General features: G+C 54.4%; 2 protein-coding genes across 5 annotated transcripts in view; one reads left to right on the forward strand and one right to left on the reverse strand.

The window, feature by feature from the left end:
• Positions 1–977: 977 nt before the first annotated feature.
• Positions 978–12,616, reverse strand: LOC310681348 (testis-specific serine/threonine-protein kinase 5-like). The gene is made up of 8 exons (XM_083449066.1): positions 12,138–12,616; positions 10,916–11,023; positions 9,020–9,222; positions 6,464–6,519; positions 4,459–4,591; positions 3,972–4,087; positions 2,493–2,675; positions 978–1,773 (listed from the first exon to the last, which is right to left on the reverse strand). The coding sequence occupies exons 1-8, from the start codon at positions 12,339–12,341 to the stop codon at positions 1,295–1,297; spliced, it is 1,482 nt and encodes a 493-aa protein (XP_083305192.1). The 5' UTR covers positions 12,342–12,616; the 3' UTR covers positions 978–1,294.
• Positions 12,617–12,648: 32 nt separating this feature from the next.
• The window catches only part of MROH1 (maestro heat like repeat family member 1), a 51,619-nt gene continuing 48,058 nt past the window's right edge, over positions 12,649–16,209 (forward strand). For 2 of the 4 annotated variants that reach the window (XM_083448986.1, XM_083448990.1), the window contains exon 1: positions 12,737–12,815. The gene's annotated coding sequence lies outside the window, so the exon portion shown is untranslated. Of the gene's footprint in view, positions 12,816–13,410; positions 13,848–16,209 lie in introns of those variants that run through there. The other 2 variants (XM_083448984.1, XM_083448987.1) reach the window with 2 other exon arrangements.

Here is a 16,209-nt window from a genome sequence, read left to right on the forward strand (position 1 = left end):
TGGCCTCTGAAGCCGCTGCCTGCCTTTCTTTTCTCTCTGCCCCCTCCAGGGTCTGAAATACTGTATTTTTCACTCTATAAGACGCACCTTTCCCCTCCTAGTAAGTAAGGGGAAATGTGTGTGTGTCTTATGGAACAAATGCAGGCGGGAGGCTTCTCAGCACTCCCTTTAAAGAGCCGCATGGATTGTGTGTTGGGGCTTTTCCCTTCCCCGGGGAGAGGCTGTGTGTGGCTAAGCCAGAAGCCAGGACAGCCAACGGGATCGCAGCGCAGCGATCCCGCTAGCTGTCCTGGCTTCTGGGATTCAGGATTTTTTTTCTTGCTGATTTCCTCTTCCAAAAACTAGGTGCGTCTTATGGTCTGGTGCGTCTTATAGAGCGAAAAATACGGTAGGTGGATTGGGACCAGGTGCTTGAACGGACTGCAGAGCTCAGTCTCCCCTGGGTCTGTGCTGCGTTTATTTGAAGATGTGGATTTAGAAGAGGCTGAATCAACTGCAAGAAGATCTGAGCCAGGCAAGCGAGTGGGAAGTTTTTGAAAAGCCGACGGGGATCCCTGGGAAGGAGCAGCGAGGGGCCTGGGACGAGGGACAGGAGATATCCTTTCTGGAAAAAAACAAAACCTCCCCTGATCAGGACCCAGCCCCCCCCCCCCCGGCTGTGTTGTGGGGCTGGTACAGCACCAGCTCCTGATGCAAAGGACACAGGAAGAGACCCTGGCCTTTTCGAGGGGGTGTTGGCGGCAGGATTCGGAATGCGCGAGAGCTGCGCGGCCCCGCATGCAACCTTCACGTGGGAAAGGGTTGCCCTGGGGATACTGGGCAGCAACTTCTCCGTGAGCTGCCCCGGGCATTAATGCAGAGGCGTCTGCGAGCAACGGGTTTCGTCTGGGACCGTTTCCTCCCGCGAGGCGCCTTGGGGGGGGGCGCCCCTGCCCCTCTGCGCGCGCACACACACGGCAAGAAGAGCCACGCCAAGCCAGGATACACTGATGTATATAGAGAAAACAGAAGGCAGCAGACGCGCAGTCGGTTGAGCAAGGAGTGCGCGGGCTCCATGGCAGCGGCGCCTCCTCAGTCCCAGGTCGGCCGCCGGTCGGTGCCACGCGGGCACACACGAGCAGGCAGCAGCGCGGAGGGACTCTGAATAATCTTTAATAGTGCTCACTGCATCCGGTCCTTGGGCGCTGTGTCCCCCGCCCAGGGCGCGGCCGAGGGGAGGCACCGGCTCCACTGGACGGGCGCACGGACGGGCGGACGGCTGCAGCTTGCGCGGGACTTGCGCGGCGGCAGCAGCTCACGGGCAGGGCGTCATGGTGTACAGGGAGTGCACTTGCTTGGAGAGGCTGGCCGAGCCGCCTGCGCTGCTGCTGCCGCCGCCCGCGCCCAGCGCTGCCGCCCGCGCCGGCACCTTGTCGGCCAGCCGCTTGCTGCTCACGTAGGCGCTGGTGGAGAAGCCCGAGCCGGGCTTTCGGAAGTTGGGCAGGTGGTGGAAGGGCTGCAGGCTGCTGAGCAGGCTGGGCCGGTAGAGCGAGAGGCGCGGCGGGCGCTCCGTCTTGCGCGGCGATGGCAGCTGGAGGATGCAGTTGGCCGCGCCGACCGACCCGTCGGGGCTGCTCTTCTTCTCGGCCGCCGCCTTGGCCGCCCGCGCCGGGAAGGCGCCCGTGGCCGAGGCGGCGCGCGGCGTGGGTCGCACCTGGCCCTCCTTGGCGCCCTCCAACACCTTGGCCGAGCTCTCCAGGTCCGGCAGCTGCGACGTGGCCCCCAGGGGCTCCGCTGCAAAAAGGGAGCCGGTTAGAGGAGGGACGGGGGCTGCATCGCCCTTTCTGCCCGGACGAGGTGGGCGCTTTCCAGCAACACATGGGGCTCGCCAGGGGCTCTGCAAGGACTCCTGGGAGGAGCCCAGCTGCAGGCGAAGGGGGGGTAGGAGGGCCGTGGCCCCACGCACACATTTCTGAGGGCGCATATCAGGCAGAACACTTGGACGCCCCGGGTGCCAGCAACCCACGCTACGACACTGGCTCAGAAGGAGCATTCCCAAGTCACCCCGATAACTCTGAGCCTTGTCACCTCCCCACTCCTCCCCCCTTGCAGCCCCCGGGTATTTCTTTTCCCTGTCAGCCTCAGCCCAGTCTAAGGAGCAGCAGGAGAGCCCCCGTTATGCCCCAGGGCTAGGAAGAGCCTGCCACGGATCCTTCACCTGCCGCCCTCTGGCCTGGCTGCCACCCAAGGTGTCTGGTCTTCCTGGAGTTGGCTGCCTGCAGGAGGCAGGGGGCAGAGCTTCTGGCCCAGAAACGGTGCCCAGGACAGGGTAGCTTTGTACACACACAGAGGCCTGGTCTGTTGTACCTTCTTGAACGGGGTTCCCTGTTACCCAAAGAGGCAGAGGCTGTGCTGTGCTTCCAGGGTGGCTCCCTGCTTCCCTGGGTGATGGCGTGTGTGTTGCCTGTCCTTAACTGCTTCCCTCAGGGCAGCTGGGGGTCCTGTCCGCTTACCTTGTGCCGCTTGGGACTTCTCTGGGCTTAGGTTGCACTCCGGGTGGACCCCCATGGAGCTCATCACTCGGTGGAAGATGGCCGACGTGGCAGGCAGCATCCATCGGTGCGTGGCCACTTGCTGCAGGCCCAGGCGGGCAGCTGGCTTCAGCTGGAGCAAACCCTCAATCAGGTTCTGACATTCTGCAGCAGGGAGAAGAGCTGGTGAGACCCACAGCCGCCACCACCTGAGGGCTCTAATGAAAAGGGGGGGTGGCACAGTCCCAGGGCTGTGCCAGCTGCATGAAGCAACTGGTGGGGCTTCTGGGGGAGGAGGGCAGAGGGCTCAGGGAGCCAGCACAGCAGCGCCTGGGCCAGGAGATCTGCCTCCATTTCCCTTGCGGAGTCTCAAGTGTTGCTGGCTGGCTTGCAGCCCTGCGTCTTGTCCTTGCGCCCTCTGGCACAGGGTAAGGGGTTGTGGCCGCACCCCTTCACTGGCATCCTGCAGTGGGGTTCATTTTGCCACTGGGACACCCTGCCAGGCTTTGGGGCTTGGCCTGCCGTGTATCTCTGGGCACAGGACACAGAACTAATCACATGCCCCCAGTGCAGGTAGCTGTAGAGCCTCGTGATCAGATGCCTCCATTGGAAATGCTGGAAAGGAACAACTGGTGCCCGCAAGCCTGATGCGTGTGGTTGGGCTCACAGCACTGGGATGCAGTGTGAATGACCATGTGACTTTTGCCAGAGGGTAGAGCAGGGCCGGGCCAGAAGCACTGGGTGAACTTGAGACACCAGAGCAGGGGTCAGCAAACTTTTTCAGCAGGGGGCCGGTCCACTGTACCTCAGACCTTCTGGGGGGTCGGACTATTTTGGGGGGGGGAGGGGGGATGAACGAATTCCTATGCCCCACAACTAACCCAGAGATGCATTTTAAATAAAAGGACGCATTCTACTCATGTAAAAACACGCTGATTCCCGGACCGTCTGCGGGCCGGATTGAGAAGGCGATTGGGCCGGATCTGACCCCCGGGCTTTAGTTTGCCTGCCCATGCACCAGAGGAAGGAGGAGCAAAGCCCTGGGGCGAGAGCCTTGGGCACTGCCTGCTTTGACTTGACTCTAGCTTTGAGGTGATGGTGCCAGTGGGAAGGGGCTGCTCCAGGCAGATGTCTCTGCGGGGGCTGCATCCTCCTCCCTGGCACTGGCTGAGGGGGGCTCCGGTGGTGCTGCTGTTCCTCCTGACCCCCGACAGGGAATTCTGCAAGTGCGGTACAGAAGATTCTGCAAAGTACCTGGAGATTGCAGAACAGCCTTGGGGCTCTAGAGTTGTAAGGAAATGCAACTCTAATGGCATTTTAAAAATGTCCTAGTGGTTTTCAAGAAGGCGCGCCCGTCTCCCCTTCTTCTTGGGTGCTGGGGTGGCAGATGTGGGCCCAGCTGAGCCTCCCCCCCTCCCCCCTGGGCCCCTGCAGCAGAGCCGTGTGTTGCCATGCCGTTACCTGGTGAGATGGGCTGTCGGAAAGCCAGTCCCTGCTTGATCACGTGGATCATCTTGTGTGGCTGGCGCTCCTTGAAGGGGAGCTTCCCTGTCACCATGGCGTAGAGGATCACCCCACTGCGGGAAGGAGGAGTTCAGAGAGGGGTCACCATCAGCCCAAGCGCCGGCTGGCCCAGGGCAAGAGGCTTCCTCTCTGGGCCAGAGCATCCATTGTAGGTCTTGCCTGCCAGGCCAAAGTGGTCTATCTAGCCCAGTATGGCCTGCCCTGGCTGCCTCAAGGGCTCTCCAGGGTTCCTTACAGGATATTTCCAGACCTACCTTGAGATGCCTTCAACCTGCAGAGCAGATGCTCTCTAACCAATGAGACACGCAGCCCTTTAAGCCCTGGCTTGTTGCCTGTGCCTGCCCAGGCCCCATACCTGGCATGACCCTGGTGCCACGTCTCTCCCCCACATGCTCCAGCAGTTCTGCCCCCAAATTGTACTCACAGGCTCCATAGGTCAGCCAGCTCCCCATTGTACTTCTTGCTCATGAGGATTTCAGGGGCAGTGTAGGCCACGGAGCCACAAAAGGTGTTCATTAGGGAATTCTTCAGGGAATAGCGATTGGCAAACCCAAAATCTGCAACGGGGGCAGAGAAGAAGACCAGCTCTCCATCTGGCAGCTTAGAAGAGCCTTTGCCAGCCTCGGGCTCTCTGGGCATTTTGGGCGCCCAACACCTGGAAGGCACCAGCTGGGGAGGGGCTCCCTCCTCTCTGTCCTTCTGCCAGAAGGCGAAAACTTCCTTGCTCCAACCGGCTTCGGGGAATGGACTGCTTTTAATCAAAGAGCTGGTGTTGGGCTGTTTTCATTATAGTTAGTGACATGTTTTAAACCGGTTTTATATATGAATACAGTGGTACCTCGGGTTACAGACGCTTCAGGTTACAGACTCTACTAACCCAGAAATAGTACCTCGGGTTAAGAACTTTGCTTCAGGATGAGAACAGAAATCGCGCAGCAGTGGTGCGGCGGCAGGCCCCATTAGTTAAAGTAGTGCTTCAGGTTAAGAACATTTTCAGGTTAAGAACGGACCTCCGGAACGAATTAAGTTCTTAACCTGAGGTACCACTGTATAGTTTTAATTCTGTCAATGGCTTATTGTTTATTTATTATTGGTTTTTCCAGGTTTTCAGCAGGTTTTCTTGTTTTTATCTGTAAGCTGTCAGGGGAAAAGGCAGGAAACAGACAGACAGACAAACAAACAAACCAATAAACAAATAAGAAAGCAAATTAATGGCTGTTTTGTGGGATGTAAACACAGGAGCAGTCAATGACAACATTCCTAGAGTGTACATGTTAGAACATGGGGAGGGATGTCTGTCCAGCAAGCAGGTAAACTTCCTGGGGACGGACTTCCTCCGCATGTGGCCAAAGGTGGGTGTGGCCTCACCTGTGCAGGTAAATGATAAAAGCACAGGGCAGGCAGCCATCTCTCTCTCTCTGCCATCTTCCTTCGATGAGGAAACATCCAAGGATGCTCTCTTGGCTCTCAGCCAAGAGAGGAGATAAGGACTATCTTGCTACAAGACAGATTCTGAATGTATGTAACCTTTTTTAAGCTGTCTGCCTTCTGGGATCATATTGTGAACAGAACGTGAGTAAACTCTTTTATACTTTTATGAAGACTGTGTCATGTCTTGTATTTTAAGAGGGAACAAAAGGGGAAATTACCAGAGTAATTATTATAGAGGTTCTAGCGAACCTGTGCAGACGTTGCCGTTGCGAACTTAAAGGGGAATGTCTATAAACTCCGCTGATATTTTGGGAACTTGTTAGCACAAGTTGGATTAGGATATAATCTCACAATATATCCTCTCCTGCACCCCAGAACATTCCCACAAGTTTTAGGGGCTGAGTCCCTCAGCCGCTTCATCCATGCCCAAGTTTCCCAGCTGGTCATTATTGCTTTGGGGAATGGGGTGGGGCAGTGGGAGCAATGAAAGGGGGGCTCTGCCTCTGCCGAAGCTCCCACTAAGAAGAGCCTACTTCTGGGACTGCGTTTCCACAGCCTCTGCCAATAAGGACCAAGAAATCCTTCCATTTGAATTCACTGGAGGCGACTGGAGGATGCAGCTTTGGCAAGCAGATTTTATCCATCCAATTTCCCTTGAGAGAGATACAGAAATGCTTTGGGGTCATAAATTCTCTATATACATCTCACAACAGAATTCATGTATCCCAGTTGAATTTCTCAAAACATTAAAATTGGGGTGGGTCGGCAGACGGCGAGCCCTCATATCACGGTGCTGAAAGGAGGGAAATGGCTGTTTTATGTAGAAGGCAGAGCCTAATTTGATGCCCTTAAAACATGCTCTTATTTCGCTAAGTGAACGCCATGAGGTCCTCTGGGTCATTGGCTGCTGTATTTTGAACCCTGTGCTCACTTGACATAAACAAATGATGTGGGCTGATGGGAGGCCGCTCTCTCTGCCCCCATGGAAGGAAACTCACCAGTCAGCTTAATGAAGCCACGTTCATCCAGTAAAATGTTCTCACATTTTAAGTCTCTGAGGGAACAAAAAGCAGCAAAAGGAGCTTGAATGGGCTACAGATCGTCGCTCTCTCTACTTACCCAGGTGCACCATCAGAGCCTGCAGGTGTGCAGGTGGAGGAAGAACAAGAATGCGCCCTGAAGTTTGCAGACTCATTAGTAAGCACTAGGAGGAGCCTGAAACAGACCTGCTACAAAGAATCACACCAATCTGCAAGTTTCCCTTATTTATTTTCAGCTGCTGTTTGGGGCTTTTTGCAACAATCTGGGTCAGCTGTGGCAGAAGGCAAAGGAGCACATCAGCCAGAGGGGACCAGAGGTGCTTGAGGAAGCTCCCATGCCCAGTGCTCAGGCCTGCGCACAAGATTGCTCTGAAACATCCAGCCATAGCTGTCAACTTACAGATTTGAAAATAAGGGACCAGCAGCCTCGAAAATAAGGGATCAGCAGCCAAAATAAGGGATTTTCTGGGTACAGGTATGTTCAACTTCTGAGCCCCTCCGAGCCAAAGGCAGAAAGCCCAGCCAGCAGCCAAACAAAGCCTCAAGCGGTGGTTCCCACAGCGCAGCAACCCGGCAAAGGGGATGCAGCAAGGGAAACCACCGTCACCTCTCCGCTGGGAAGCGCTGAGCAAAGGCGAGTCCCCAGGCAACGCGGCCGATTTGATTGGCACAAGGCATGCAAGCTCCACCCCCCCAGTCGTCCTTAGACTCCTTATTGGGTGAGCAATGCAGCCAAGCAACACAGTTGGAGCCTCCCTCCTCCCTGGCCGGCAGGGAGGGAGGGAGAGGAGCTGCTTCCTTTGAAACCCAGGAAATTTAAGGGACATCATCAATAAGGGACAGCAGCGGGACACGGCGCTGGGATAAGGGACTTTCCTGCCAAATAAGGGACGGTTGACAGCTATGCATCCAGCAGACATTGCCTGCCTACCTTGAAATCTTCGGCCACAGGCAGAAAAGCTAAAAGAGAATAATATAAAATGATAGAGCCCGTCTCGGGCAACGAGTTGTGTTTGCGGGGCTGTCTGGGCCTGTTTCGCCCAATTCAATAAATGAAAGTTATAGGAAGCTGGGCAAACCGTTATCTTTACCATTTCAGCTAGATAATTAGTGTTCCTTACGTTAAGTCTTTTGCACATATTTTTGCTTAATCACTTCTTGGACTTTTGCCCTCTTATATTTCATCTGTTCTTGAAGGACAAGCAGTGTAGAGGATACAGTTATATGCATATATCATCATAGTTTTCCAAAACGTTTTTTTAAAATGCAGCCAGACTTTCAAGTGCCAAGACTCTTGGGACTCTGAGCCACATTTTCTCCTCAGACTGCTCTCCTCACCCATCTTGGTCTATATTTGCCTGGCTGGAATGTGTCCCTCAACGGAGACACTGCCTCTTGCCTGCCTGGACAACGGATAGAAAGACGTGGGAACTGGTGTAGAAACACCGGGTTTTCAAACGGCCAGAATGTCCCCTGGAGTCCAGAGTCCTGCCCCTGGCTCAGCCCAATTTTGTCTCCGCTCCTGCCCATTTCCTCTCCTAGCCCCACCTATCTCTTCAAAGGAGCTTCTCCCCCTACCCCAATTGAGGGTTCCCCACTGGGAATGGGGCCTGTGGATGCTCTCCCCAGGGAGACCTTTCCGGTGCACTAAACTTGTCATAACTCTGGTGCCAGGCCAAGCACTCTGTTTTCCTGGGAATTTGAGCAGCACCCAGAGCGTCTCCACCCCCATTGTTCTGCCTGGAGGTCCAGCGCCGAGGGCCTTCTGGTGGTTCCCTTGCTGTGAGAAGCCAAGTTACAGGGAACCAGGCAGAGGGCCTTCTCGGTGGTGGTGCCCGCCTTGTGGAATGCCCTCCCACCAGATGTCAAGGAGATAAACAACCACCAGACTTTTAGACGACATCTGAAGGGAGTCCTGTTTAGGGAAGCTTTTAATGTTTGATGCATTACTGTATTTTAATATTGTGTTGGAAGCCACCCAGAGTGGCTGGGGAAACCCAGACAGATGGGCAGGGTATAAACAATTAATAATAATAATAATAATAATAATAATAATAATAAAAAATAATAATTTATTTATACCCTGCCCATCTGGGTATTTATCCCAGCCACTCTGGGCGTCTTACAGCAGAACAAGGGGAGTGTGGAACAGGAGGCTGCACCACATGACCCCCCCCCCCCACATTTGGTCTGATCCAACTGCTGCTTCTGCTGCTACAGCAGAGCTTTTGGGGTGTTGTGATGCGGTTTTATTGCTGTCCTTGGATTGTGAGTCGCTTTTTAGTGGGAAGTGATGTATCTTTTAAGAAAACAAACTCTTAGCCTAAAAAACATTTCCCACCATGGCCCAGAAGGCAGCCCTTTTCTCTGGGGCTGGACCCCTGGGAGCTGCCTTCCTCTTCCCGAGAGGGACTCTGGCTGTGGCCCTGGAGGTCTTCCCAGCCCCAGAAGTGACTCTTCCCTGCCACCGCCCCCCGGCTATTCCCCTCCTCTCCCCCCAGCCATTTCTGTCACCTGTGGACGATGCCGACGTTGTGGCAGTGTGCCACGGCACTGACAATCTGCCGGAAAAGCCTTCGTGCCTCCTCTTCCTCCAGCCCAGGAAGCTCCCTCCTGTCCGATGTGGCGTTGATGTGCTCCAGGAGGTCTCCCCGGGAGGCCAGTTCCAGGACCAGGTAGGTGCGCTTACTGTTCCGGTACATCTCGTAGAGCTGGATCTGCAGGGGAGCGGCCCGCCCTCGTCACAAGGGGACCAGATGGATTGCCCAAGAGGATGGGGGACCCAAAAGGGTTTGGCATCCACTGAGCTAAGCAGTTCCACAAGCGCAAGGACCTTTGCCTGTGCAGCGGAGCTTGGCCTTCCTTTCCTCTGCCTGCCTGTGCCCCAGAACTTTGGGGAAAGAACCCAGACCTGGGTCAGGTCAGGAGAGGAGCAGAAGTTCTGCTGAACAGACAAAAGTGCAGATGAAACTGATGGACGATGCAGAGATGGTGAAACTGACGGGGAAGATCCAAAAACAGGAAGATCAAGTATTTTTAAAAGACGAGTACATTTTTAACTTATTTAGAAGATCACTGTAAACAGTTAAAATTGTTGGTAGGGATGTAATGAGACTTGTAATGTGATTTTTTAATGAAAATTATAGATACTTAATAAATAAAGGTAAAGGGACCCCTGACCATTAGGTCCAGTTGTGACCGACTCTGGGGTTGTGGTGCTCAACTCGCTTTATTGGCCAAGGGAGCCGGTGTCCAGCTTCCGGGTCATGTGGCCAGCAGGACTAAGCCACTTCTGGCAAACCAGAGCAGCGCACGGAAACGCCGTTTACCTTCCTGCCGGAGCGGTACCTATTTATCTACTTGTACTTTGACATGCTTTCGAACTGCTAGGTTCACAGGAATTTAATAGATGGATAAGGGTAAAAAATGAAGCAAAGCTGATCTTGAACATGGAACCCAGGGAGGGAGGGAGGCCTGAAGGTTCAAAAGAACATTGTATTTTAATGTTTGAAACGGTTAAGCTAAAACGCATAGATTAGTGAAAATAACAATAAACAATTCTTATTATTAAAGTGCTTATTCTAGGGGAACTGTTTGGATACCCCCATTATCCTTTGGAACTGCGGCACACTTGACTGCCTGAGTGCAAGGCATGCAATGCAAGATGTGCCACATGAATGACACACACACACAAATGGCTGCCGTCTGCCTGGACGCAAGGACCGTGGAAGGGTCAGCCCCTGTGGTCTGGGATGGTGTGGCAAAGAGCAGCCATGCAGGAGACAGCCGCTCTAATGCACATGCGCAGACTCTGGGATGCTCAAAGGGAGCCTGGCGTGAGTGAGGGCTGCTCTGCACCAACCAGTGTCCTCTGCGCATCATCCGGGTGGGGAGCAAAATCCAAAGCCTTGTGCAGAGTTTTGGGGGTCAAATTTGTGAGAATATCCTTCCAGTATCTACTGCATAAGAAGTCAGCCACAGGGTGTTCGCTCACTAGCTAAGGCTGCAATTCTATACATGCCCCTGGGAAGTAAAGGATTTCTGTCTTGGGGCTGGGATTTGAAGGGTCAGCCTCTCTTTTCTCCCTGGGGGAGCTCTCACTTTCCCCACATGCTCAGCTTGTTGCTGTGACTTCTAGTCTGGGCTCTGGAGTCAACTTGCCTTTTAATCCCTTTTTGCTCAAGCCAGCCTGGCTCCTGCCAACTCTGTGCCCCTGCCCCCTGCCAATAGGGTCTGTGTGCCTCATCCATTCTCTGACCACATCACTTCTGGGTCTGCAAAGCCTGCGTCTGAATTACAGGTTGTCCTTCACACCTGACATGACGTGTGTGTGTGAGGTCAGCAGGTGGAACTCGTGAAATTTCCTGCCCAAAGCGCAAATGGCCCAGAGCAGGCCACACACAGACTCACCACATTTAGATGCTTGTAGGTAACATTGAGGGAGTAGATTTCTCTTGGGAGGAACTTTTTGGTATATTCTACAGGTGCTTCTGCCGTTGAGATGATCTTTATAGCAACCTGGGAGAAGAGAAAGCAGAGTTTGCATGTGGAGCTCAAGGAAGGTGTGTGAGTTGAGCCATTCTGCCTTCGCCTGCGAGGGCAACTTCCTGGTGGGGGCCGCTTCCTGCATCAACCCAGCACAAGGGAAGCCCACCGGTGTCTGTGGGCAGGTGAGGATCTGCTGTAGAAGGCCATCTCTAGGGAGCAGGTTTGTCCCAAACTTCTTAATCCAGGAAGCAGATCTTCCTGGCTGGACTCCATTCACAACACTCCATTCTGCCTGTGGGGAAATCTCCCTCCGGGGGAGTGATCCTCCCAGGCTGGCCTGGCATTCACTGCACCAAGATGCCCTGTCTTGGGGTGAGGGCAGGCAGGCAGCGAACCACCCAGACGCCCACCCTTGCGCAGTTGCCTTCAGTCTGGCGTGTGGAGGTGTTTGTGTGTGGGGAAGGGGAGAATGTTGCCACAAAGCATAGAGACCCAACCCGTGATGAGAGATGCACACACAACAGGGCAAGGGAAGGAAGGAATATAGGCTGGGGAAATGTGACAGTTTCCAGGTGTCTTTTGAATTATTCGCTTGCTTGTGGGCTGCCCAAGGGCATGGACTTGACCCAGGGTCTGCGACCACAGCTAACATCCTTGGGCAGAGGCGGGTGCCCAGAATCCTGCCAGAGCCCACTCATGGTGCCGCTCCTGGGCATCCCTTTCGGACCCAGCAGTCCAATTTGTTCTGGATGGGCTGGAGCTAGCATCCCACGGTATCTAGGTTCTATGTCCACTGCAGGAGGCAGTTATTGTGCCCCTGAATGCCAGTCACTGGCGTGTGTTGCTGCTGTGCTCAGAAACGGCTTGTGGGCTTCCCATAATGGTCACTTTGGTTGGCCCCTGTGAGAAGAGGGTGGTGGGCTGGACGGTGGGCTTGGCCGGACCCAGCAGGCCAATGTATGCTGTAGGAACTGTGGCAAGCAGAGTGGGCAGTTCCACAACAGAGCCTGAAAGAGGCTTCTTGGGGGGGAACGGGAGCCAGCCCAGCCGTGGCGAGTCTTCTGCTGGGCAAGACTCTTTCCTGGCGCCCCCACCCGCTGGCACTCCCCACCTCCCTCCCTCCCAGCCCTGCTCTTGCGCCCACCATGGAGTGCCGCTTGCTCCTGAGGTCTGAGGCCAGCTTGTAGTTCTGCATCATTTTCTCTTGGGTGGCATAACCTAGGTAGACTTTGGAGAAGGCTCCCGAGCCTATCTTCTTGGAAGAGAGGAGGTAGCCATTTTCCTTGCTTTCCCGAACCTGTTCCAGGAAGGTCCTCCTGTCCGCCTCACGCTTAGAGAAGCTCTTCATGGCCCGCGGCTCTCTCTCTGGGGAGGGCGGCAAGGGGGACCCTCTCTTGCGATAGGCCAAGGGGCAGGGGCTGCACCCGGGCGGGCAGGAAACTCCAGAGGAACCAGAGTCCAGACAAACACATCAGCAGCTCTACAAGGCAGGGAAAGCACCCCAGTGGCGGCTTCTCTCTCGCTCTTAGCACGGCCCCCTTCGCATCTTTTGAGTGGTTTGGCTGCCACTGGCCGAGCAAGGAAGGGCGAGACCAGAGAGTCCTTGTTGCTATTCAGATGCAGAAGTTTCCACAGTGACGGGGGCGGAACAAGCATTCCAGAGGCAGAGTTCTAGAACCGAGGCGTAACAAGCAGTTTTAGAACCTGCAGCCTCGGGGAGGGGGGCAGGCGCTGCCCTGGGTCACTCCCACCGGGGTCCCCACAGGCAGCGGCAAGCCCATCGCTGCTTCACAACACGCAGGTGGGCAGTCGCAGAAGCCAGGTGAGTTGTGGGTCGTTTGGCTTGAGTTACTGTTATTGCCTAGAAAGGACGGTTGGCAGTGAGTGGCCCAGTGAGCCTGGTGACCGACAGAGGAGTTGAACTCGGGTCTCCCGGTTCCTGTGGCCACAGTTCAGGGACAGAGGGCCTGCTTGGCATGCGGAAGGTCTGCGTCTTGGTTCCTGGCATTTCTAGGGAGGCCTGGTAAAGAATCCTGCCTGAAACCCCAGAGAGCTGTTGCCGGTCAGTGTAGGCAATACTGGCATCAATGAACCAAGGGCCTGAGGCAGCTCCCTATATTCTCAGTCCAGCTCTCGCACCACCCTGGAGGGCCTGGAGCAGCGAGCAAAACTGACGCATTCACAGCAGGTGCCAAGCCTCCCCAGCTTCTGTGACTTTGGCAGCCAAAACATGTCCCTATACAGTTGCAGCCTTGTGCCACGACAGAATATAGATCATCCCTGAAGCAAGTAGCCGTGAGGATCAGTGGAATCATTTCCAAGCCGCTCCAGCAGGTGGCACAGAGGTCCTTCCCGGCCTCTTCTCTGGGAGCGTCCTGGGCAGAGGCTGGTCCACAGCAATCTTGCAGCGCTGGATCTATTTCTCCCCCTTCCTCTCTTGCTCCCGCAGCGGCAAGGCAGGCAGGACAGCCAAACCCTCCCTGCAGGAACGGAAACGGGGGGCCAAGAAGGAAGGCAAGACTCATCTTGCTGTGGGCGAGTTAGCAATAGATCTGAGGTCTAATAGCTCTGATCGGGTCCCACCTTCCCTTGGCAAGGTAAGCCCCCCACTCTCTTCTCTGGGGCTGGAAGATGCCTCTCGACAGAAACTTGGCTCATGGAGAGAACAGACTCTGAACACGGCTCAAGGACGGCAACCGGCACTTACTAACTGGCAGATTCAGTGGGCTTCCCAGTAGAACCTGTGTGCTGATTCCATCTCCTCCTGGAAGCTGGTGCCATCAGCTGAAGCTCCCTCTTGCTTAGAGGTTGGTGAAAAACAGTCACACGCTTTTGCTTCAGGCAGGAATCCCAAGTAAGAGCCAGTGTTTGATCTTTGTGTCAGATAGCAACCTCAGTCAGCACCGAGGATCCAGTGACAAGATGGATCAAATATATTGGAGAGATCCCTGCTGGGATCTGACCTACCAGCGCTTGCTGGATGTGGGGTTGGGGGCTGGGAAAGGACAGGCTCAGAATATGGACACCATGAGAAGAAACGTGGCCCACAGAGCACAGTAATTCACGTGGCTTGCAGCATGTCTGCTTTAAACCTTCAAATGGATTTTCAATTCTATTTTATTGCTTCTTTTTAAACTTATATAGTCTCTTATTGTATTACAAGCTGGATTTTGCCTGTGGGTTTTCTGGGGCACCTGGTTGCCCACTGCAGGGAACAGGAGGCTGAACCCAGTGAGCCTTGGGTCTGATTGAGGAACAGAGGAAGCTGCTCTGTAACCAGCCAGACCTTGCTGGGTCTGTGATCCAGCTCAGTAAGGTAAAGGGACCCCTGACCAGTTGTGGCCCAGTCGTGGCCGACTCTGGGGTTGGGGCGCTCATCTTGCTTTATTGGCCGAGGGAGCCGGTGTACAGCTTCTGGGTCATGTGGCCAGCAGGACTAAGCCACTTCTGGCGAACCAGAGCAGTGCACGGAAATGCCGTTTACCTTCCCGCCAGAGCGGTACCTATTTATCTACTTGCACTTGACGTGCTTTTGAACTGCTAGGTTGGCAGGAGCAGGGACCAAGCAACGGGAGCACACCCCATTGCAGGGATTTGAACCACCAACCTTCTGATCAGCAAGTGCTAGGCTCTGTGGTTTAACCCACAGCGCCACCCGCGTCCCTGATCCAGCTTAGTATTATATTCTATACTGACTTGCAGCAATGACTCTCCAGCATTTCTGGTCCAGGGGAGATGCCACTGGGGAGTGAACATGGGGCTGTCTGCACTCCCTGAACCGCAACTGTCTTCTTAGCTTTTATTTATTGAAAGTGTTGATGCCAGGGAGTGAATGTGGAACCTTCTGCATCCAAGACAAATCCTCTGCCTCCGAGCTCCAACCCTCTTCTTCTAAGGCTATGTTCTTATTTGTTAAACAGTGCAGCGGAAGTTCACCTCTTTGCCACTCTTTAACCACCTTCGCGTGTAATGGCAGTTGAACATGATTTTAAGCATGCTTCCTAAGTAACTTCTCTGGCGTGTGGGGATGAGGAAGGGAGCCTTTCTGAAGGGGCTATGTGGAGGAATCAAAGCATTCATTCGCTCGTTAATTTTCCTTTGCAAAAAAGAAACAAGCCAGAGGATCTGTGGTGGGAGGCTGAAATGTATTACAGTGGTACCTCGGGCTAAGAACTTAATTTGTTCCTGAGGTCCGTACTTAACCTGAAACTGTTCTTAACCTGAAGCACCACTTTAGCTATTGGGGCCTCCCACTGCTGCTGCACCGCCGGAGCACGATTTCTGTTCTCATCCTGAAGCAAAGTTCTTAACCTGAAGCATTATTTCTGGGGTAGCGGAGTCTGTAACCTGAAGCGTATGTAACCTGAGATACCACTGTACCTAGCAATGTGTGTAATGTGGTTCTTCCAGAACGGCAGAATGACTTTATTTTATGCTAGGACTGGATGGTAGGATGACGGTGTATAGTTTTAACTTATTCCAGAGATGCTGCACGTAATGTTCTGTGTCCTGAACTGTACCCAAGACTGGAGCTCACTGGATTTTGCAAGCATGTGCTGAATCATGAGAGAGTAAAATGTTCAAAAATATGGCCAGAGGAGCTGTTACTCCCTACTGTGGCACCAAGGCAAGGGTTTTAGTTTCATGGCGCCTTTGCCAGGCAAAAAGTTTGTGCATCAGCCCAGGGATGTTGTCCTTTTTGTGAGAATTCCCATCTTTGCGTGGGCTGTCCAGTGCCAACCCCTGCGCTGCCGGCTCCATCTCTGCTGAGTGGGGACATCAGTGAGCAGCCAAGCTGGTCCCTCTGGGGCCTAGAAGCACCCCCTGGACTAAAGGGGACCCTGTCCTTGGCCTCCGTCTTTCTCAGGAGACCATGGAGGAGGAGGAGGGGGCCTTTGGGGGTGGGGAGCTGCCACATCTTTGAAGCACCAGCAAAAGAGCATCGTGACCCCCTTTTCAAGACCTTAACACGTGTCCTTGCCGTCTTGCAGAAACGTGACTTTGTTGCGTTCTCTCGGGATGTGATGTATGCAGGGAGTGGAAGGCCATCGCCAAGGAAAACTCTGCCCCCTGGAGGGGCTTCCCTCTGGGAAATGGGGACAGGGCAGCCCAGCCACCACAGCTTTCTCTGGCCCGGGGGAGGAGGAGAAAGGCGCCTCTGGCCAGGCCTCCCTTCCCCGGGCACTGGCTTGCCAAAGTATCTCTGGAGTCCAAGT

This window comes from Podarcis tiliguerta, assembly GCF_965153285.1.
Source record: "Podarcis tiliguerta genome assembly, chromosome: 7".
NCBI classification, from domain to species: Eukaryota; Metazoa; Chordata; class Lepidosauria; order Squamata; family Lacertidae; genus Podarcis; species Podarcis tiliguerta.

Bases quoted from the DNA above. Each gene is read 5' to 3' on its own strand.
- LOC310681348 (XM_083449066.1), bottom strand. From the start codon at position 12,341: ATGAAGAGCTTCTCTAAGCGTGAGGCGGACAGGAGGACCTTCCTGGAA. The intron at 4,088-4,458 runs GTGAGTACAATT...TCCTTCCCGCAG, and splicing joins CTGGCTGACCTATGGAGCCT to TGGGGTGATCCTCTACGCCA. The intron at 1,774-2,492 runs GTAAGCGGACAG...CCCTTTTTGCAG, and splicing joins GAAGTCCCAAGCGGCACAAG to CGGAGCCCCTGGGGGCCACG.